The 7,500-nt window shown below is 31.9% G+C and overlaps 1 protein-coding gene across 1 annotated transcript in view; it reads right to left on the bottom strand.

Moving 5' to 3' along the window:
• Positions 1 to 7,030: 7,030 nt before the first annotated feature.
• The window catches only part of LOC137645680 (arrestin homolog), a 3,184-nt gene continuing 2,714 nt past the window's right edge, over positions 7,031 to 7,500 (bottom strand). The window contains exon 3 of the mRNA XM_068378528.1: positions 7,031 to 7,500. This exon is cut by the window's right edge and continues 503 nt beyond it. Within this exon, the coding sequence (XP_068234629.1) occupies positions 7,257 to 7,500 (244 nt within the window). The 3' untranslated portion in view covers positions 7,031 to 7,256.

Below are 7,500 nucleotides of genomic sequence, written 5' to 3'. Positions count from 1 at the left end.
AATCATGTAAATGTCGACTTAACAATTTACGATTTTATCCTTTAATAGTAAAATGAAAATAGGATATACAATTTTTTGTTCTTAAAAATTAACCGTTTGATGATTTGGTTTTGTTGAGCATAATAGGTTCTTGGAGAGATTAAGAAAATGTGAATAATTATCGTATATAATGTTCCTGATGTTGTCAGGGCAACAAATATATATATATATTTTCCAGAATATTTAAAGGGGGGTTGATAAAAGGTCTTATTTAACCTCGTTCATGTGAAAGTGTGGGAAGCTACTTGTGCCTCATAGAAAACCACATCTTTAGCTTTTCTGGGTAACTGGCTTATTTTCCACTGGCAGCATCGATTTTCATTGAAAACAGCACTTATACATATATAACTCATACATGCTTCCCACTTACAGATATACGTATAAGTGCTGTGCATTATGGTCACAAGAGTTTAATTGAAAGTTATGTATTCAAATTACAAGAGTGGAGGACGTTATAATCTGTAGTTAAAAGAAGACAAACCATTTTAGACAATTATTAATAACCTACTACGGAGGAAAAAAACAGTAGAGTACTCATAATGCCGTCATATTTAAGATATTGAGATCTTTTTACAACAACGATCTTATGAAGCATTTTTTATTAGATAGATATTCTCGATTGATTACAAGAGGAGGATGGAGGGTTGGGTCGTAGACAAGTCCTGACAGGAAGAGATAAATTGCAGATATGTTTTAGTGACATTTTCAAGAATTAACAACGTTTGAAGGGGAAGCAGTGGATAACAAATTTCGGTTGTTGGATTCATGAGTAAATTAATTATCGATCTAAGCATTTGATCCTCATATGGGAAATTTCTTACTGCACTGAAGATAAGAAAAATTAGATGGTGTTTGATATCGTTATGAAGCTGTGTTCCGGTAGATAATGGAGACTGGAGTAGGCATGGCCAAACCGAGAAGACCATGCTTTAGACACTATATATACTTGTTATGAGGTAGAGCCTCATTACAAGCTCGACATCTTCACCAGAAGACTTATGCATGTATCTACATACACATCCCCGTACGCAAGCATACTGTATATATTGTGGCCAATCTCTTTTAGGGGAACACCACAGGATTTGCAATGCTTGCTTACCAGAATGCATGAAATATCACACGAGGTGGGGCTGAAGACAAATATAAGAAAGACAGAGGTGATGAGAACGGAGTATGAAATGGAAGATGAAATATCATTGGAAGGAAAAAGGATTAATGAGGTAGAATCATTTAAGTATTTACGAACTAAGATCTTTAGAATTAGAGTTTAGTGAAAGATTGAAAAAAAGCAAACCAGACAATGGCTAGGTTAAGTAAAATTTGGAAATCAAATCGCCTGAAACTTCATATAAAAATCAGACTATATGTCAGTTTAGTGAGATCGGTGTTACTATATGGAAACGAGTCATGATATGACAATGAAAAAATCTCCAATAGATTTAGTAGATTTGAGAACAAATCCATCAGAAGGATATTGGGAGTTAAATGGCAGGACAGGATTGTAAATGAAACTATAAGAGAGATTAATCGAGTGCCATATGTGGATAAGATCATGATGAGGGGTAGATGGAGATGGTTTGGGCATATTCTTCGCACTCCCCAAGAGAGATTAGTTCACCAAACGTTCAGCTGGGCCCCACAAGGCACCAGAAGAGTTGGAAGACCCAGGCATACATGGCTGAGAACTATGAAGCACGAAGTAGGAGAGGATTAATAGAGAAGTATTGAATTAAAAGCTCGATATAGAGACGACTGGGGAAATCTAACCTGGGCCCTTTGCGTCAACAGGCGTAGGAGATGATATGCGTGTATATATAAATATATATATATATATATATATATATATATATATATATATATATAAACTTATATATACATATATATATATATATATATATATATATATATATGTGTGTGTGTGTGTGTGTGTGTGTATTTAAGTGGCCATAAACACACACACACACACATATAAATATATATATATATATATATATATATATATATATATATATACATATAGTATATGTAAACACACACTAAGTATATATATACATATATATACATATATATAGTATATGTACACACACTAATATATATATATATATATATATATATATATATATATATATATATATATATATATATAAATGATTAACTTTTCCCATATTAGGAGGTAGTGCCATCGATAAACAACAGAACAGTCACTGGCAATAGCTCATCAAACTATTAGATTAAGGATGAGAACCGTTTGCAAAATATACTCTAAGATTATTAATCGTGCTATATACAGACACATTTCTCACCATATGCTTTGTTATTAAAGAAGTTGCTCCAGAGCTTATTAAATTTGTTCTGCAGTGGACTTGGAGTAGTTGATGAATTTATGTGTGTATATATATATATATAAATATATATATATATATTTATATATATATATATATATATATATATATATATATATATGTATATATATACATATATATATGCATATTTATATATATATATTAAATATTATATATATATATATATATATATATATATATATATATATATATATATATTTATATATATACATATATATCTACTGAATTTATATCTATGTGTGTATAGGTATTTATGTATATATATATATACATATATATTTATATATTGTATATATATATATATATATATATATATATATATATATATATATATACGTACATATATGTATATATATATATATACACACACATATATATATATATATATATATATATATATATATATTTATATATGTATATATATATATATATATATATATATATATATATATATATATATATATATATATATATCCCTAGCCGTTGGTGGTCCACTTCAGATTAAAGGCCTCAGACATTTCCCACTCGTGTCTGCTTATTGTCTTTCTATGCCAGTTTATACCCGTGAATTTTCGTAGTTTGTCAATTCATCGACTTCTCTTCCTTCCCCTACTTCGTTTGTAATCTCTATGGACCCATTCTGTTATTCTTAATGTCCATCTATTATCAGCCATTCTCATTATATGTCCTGCTCATGTCCTTTTCTTTTGCTTGCATGTTGGAATATCCTCTACTTTAGTTTGCTCTTGTATCCATGTTGCTCTTTTTTCAGTCTCCTAGTGTTATTCCCATCATTATTCTTTCCATAGCTCTTTGAGTTGTGACTAGCTTATGTTCTAAGGCTTTGCTAGGGCTCCAAGTTTCTGATGCCTAAGTTAATACTGGTAGGACCATCTCATCAAATACTTTTTCTAGAGAAAGAGGCATTTTACATTTCGTAATCTCATTTTATTTACCAAAAGGTCTACATCCCATGCGTATCCTTCTTTTAATTTCAATCTCATGTCCTTGGGAAGCACTTATTGTCTGTCCAAAGTACGTATATTTACTAAGAATCTCTAGAGGTTCATCTATAACCTTTGTTTGATGTCTGCATTTTCATTGAACAATATCTTCGTTTTACTCATATTCATTTTCAGTCCTACATTTCCGCTATCACTATCAAAATCTTATATAAAATTTTTTGTAATTCTTTCCATGATTCACTAAACAAAACTATGTTGTCTGCAAATATTAAGTTGTTAAGGTATCCCCCATTAATATTAATTCCTATATTTACCCAATTTAAATTTTTAGAAATATCTTCTAGGCATAGGCTACTGTGAATGATTTAGGAGAGATGGAGTCTCCCTCTCTAACTCCCTTTTCAGTAGAATGTTTCACTATCTTTATGTAGTTTTAGGATTGCTGTACTTCCCATATAGATATATTCAAAAGTTCTAACATGAGATTTATCTATATCTTGTCTTTGAAGGACTTTCATTATTGCTGAAGTTTTGACAGAATCAAAAACTTTCTCATATTCTATAAATGCCATACATAGGGGTTTGTCATACTCTGTCAATTTTTTCATGAGCTGGTTAATTACATTGATGTGGTCAATTGTTGAATAGCCACTTCTAAAGCCTGCCTGCTCTCTTGGTTCATTAAAGTCTGGCTGTCTTTTTATTCAGCCTAATATGATCTTTGTAATCATCTTATATATTACAATGAGCAAACTCATTGGGCGGTAATTTTCCAGGACTTTCATGTCTCCCTTTTTGTGAATTATTATTATGATAAAGTTTTACCAAGCTGTAGGTATAGAGCATTCTTGGTGACATTTGGTGTAAGGTTCTGTGAGTTTTAAAATCATAAAATCTCCTTCCTCTATCTATTATTAAATCAATTGTTAGGCCATTTTCCCCCGCTGCTTTGCCTCTTTTCATACCTTTTAATGCTTTCTTTACTTCTCCTACTGTTACTTTTGGTAACGATTCAGCTGCTTCATTATTTCTATTGGCAAAGTTATTTCTTATGTCCTTATTGTATAGAATTATATAGAAACCTGCAATTTTTACCACTCCATCACTAAAAGACTACTTGGTTCACAAAAATTACTGTGTCCAAATTGGAAACTCTTATTCATCATATGAACCTTTAAAAAAGGGGATACCTAAGGGGAGTGTACTGGGCCAATCTTATGCTGTTTCTATACTATTGGTCAGTCAGAAATACTACAAAGGCATGGTGTAGAGTTCAAACTATTTGCAGATGATACACAATTCTACTTCTCCATAAATGATATAGACAACGCTACTGAAACTCTTAAACCGAATTCTTGCCAGTGTCAGGGAATGGATGTCAATCAAACAACTAAAATCAAATGAAAATAAAACTGAGGTTATGGTGGTTAGAAAGAAAAACAGTGTAAGGAACTTAGGTGATATTCAAATAAACATAAATCACAACTCTGCCCCGATATCTAGTAAAGTTCGTGATCTAGGTGTATCTCTTGACTGCAACTTGTCTTTCAATGTCCATATGAACAATGTAGTAAAAACTGCTGGTTGTTATCTTAGAAACATTGCTCTTATAAAAAAAAAGTACCGGGGTGAACATTTTGTAAAGAAACTTGTGATAAACTGTGTTATTACCAGGATTGACTACTGTAACTCCATCTAGTACAATTTACCAAAAGTACAACTTAAGAAATAACAAAACATAATAAACAGAGGAGCAAGACATAAAAAGTGTTCCACCTCGAGAAAAGATCCCTCTTATATTAATTAATTTACACTGGCTGCCTATTAAAGCGAGAATTAATTTTAAAATATGTACAATAACCCATCATGTTATCAGAACCGGACGTCCAAAATATCTAAGAGAATTGCTACATATTGTGCAGGCAATAAATTGTGTTGACATGAGAATAGTTACAGATGGTTTCAAACAACTGAAACGTAGATACCTGAATACTGTAGGCTCTAGCTGGACTCTCTAGAGCCTTCACATATGCGGTCCCGAGACTATATAATAAGCTCCAACTAGATATCTCTTGCTTGAAGGTACACTCGGGCACACTAATCTTGTTTCTCTTCCTCTTGTTATTTTGAAGTTTTTTATTCTCTTGTTATTTTCAAGTTTTTATAGTTTATATATGAAATATTTATTTTAATGTCATTATCTTTCTTAAACTACTCTTGTAATTTTTTCCTTATTTCCTTTCCTCACTGGGCTATTTTCCCTGTTGGAGCCCTTGGGCTTATAGCCTCCAACTAGGATTGTAGCTTACGAAGTAATAATGATAATAATAATAATAATAATAATAATAATACTAAGGGGGAACTGAAGACTTTCTTGTTCTCTAAGTGCTTCGATAGTGTCAATTTGACAATAAACAAGCATTATGCGTTGTTAAGCGTTGAATGCTTTCGAACGAACATAGTAGAATGACTGTGGAGGTCCTGTAGAGAGTAGGATTCCCCTGCTGTATAGGACCGGAGACACAGCCGTCAAAGTAAAGTGTAAGTATATATATACAAATTCCAATAAGCCACCAAACCCCTTTAATATCGAATTCGCTCTGTCACTGGATATCAGACCCATATGTATATTTCTTTGATAAATGATATTTCTGCCCATCCAAGGATTCAAACCTGTGACCGACAGAAATAAGAGTAAATGTTAGACTTTTAGCCTACTCAGTTGTAGAGAGATAAGAAATGATCCCAGCTGTATTTAATCCTATCGACTTCAGGAATTGTACTTAAAATCAAAATCATCCTATCTCCACAGTTGCAGCTGACTGGTAAGTATACAATTTATCACTAACCCTCGTCATTTTTTTTTTTTATAAGACTAATATTGAATTTACTCTGCTATGGTATCTTAGACTCATAGGGAAAATATTTTAATGATTAATATCTCTGACTGGCAAAGGATTCGAGCCTATGATTTATAGAAATAAGAGTAAACATTAGACTTTTATGTGTGTGTGTGTGAAGTCGGATGTGTGTAAAATTCATAAGTGAGATAGAGATTATTTCAATAAAAATCTCTGCAATCTCATATTGAGGTATTTAAAAGTTTTGCAGACTAGGATTTAAAGTTGGATAATTGTTAGGAATGTTTCTTTTTTTTATATTTTTTGTCAGCAACATAGATTTATGATAAGTTTTCTTAGAGGAGTGGACTGTAGGCCAGGAGAGAGAGGAAAGCTTTTATTTTATTCATTTATTTTTTTCTTTTTTGTTGGATCTGAATGCAAATACGGATCAAGGATTATCATAATTTTTGGTTTGTATAAATGTCTATTCATGAAATACCCAAAAGTGAATTGGATTGTTAATATTTTGTGTTGTGGTAGATTTGGTTATGAACCAAAAAATGGGAAAATTCAAATTCAGAGTTAGGTTTAGATCCGGTATTTTCCTCCTTGTTTGATAAGTTTTGATCTTATTGGATGCTCTATACACAAAAGGATGTCCTTTATCTGACTGCTCTTCTTGATCTCAGTTGTGAGATGTAATTCTTTGATATGATACATACTTCAAGCGAGTACAACAGTAGCTTGAATTCAAAATTTTGAATTTATTTGACCAGAGACTTTTAATTGAGTTGGTGGTTACCAAAAGGATTATAATAAAATTCTGTTTTAAGGAGTATGTTTTTTTATTAAATAAATAAATATAAGACTATCAACTAAAGAAATATAAAAAAATATGACAAACACAACAAAATCAGAAATATAAGCCAATTGAGGACAACTTAGCTAAAACGAGAAACAAAGAAACTCAAGATGGGGTAAATGAGCTCGAATTTTTTTTTTTTTTACTTTTTTCATTTTTTTGTTAGTGGCATTTGAGTTTGCTCTTAATCGTCTGCAACAGATTGTCCACGCCTTATGCGGCTAAATTCCTCGAATTCGATATCTGTGGATTGGAGTTTACGGAGTGTAGCCTTACTGGCATTGGGATCTGGATGCATCAGCTTGAAGGGAAGGTCTGCAGTCAGTTCACCGCCAATGGCGCCACAGTTCAGCTTCACACGGAGGGAATAAGACACAATTATTCCCAAGGCATCATTGACATTCTTACCGGCTGCCACCAAAGTTGAG

The sequence above is a fragment of the Palaemon carinicauda genome, chromosome 8 (genome assembly GCF_036898095.1).
Source record: "Palaemon carinicauda isolate YSFRI2023 chromosome 8, ASM3689809v2, whole genome shotgun sequence".
Lineage (NCBI taxonomy): Eukaryota > Metazoa > Arthropoda > Malacostraca > Decapoda > Palaemonidae > Palaemon > Palaemon carinicauda.
This window is presented reverse-complemented; position numbering and strand designations above follow the sequence as displayed.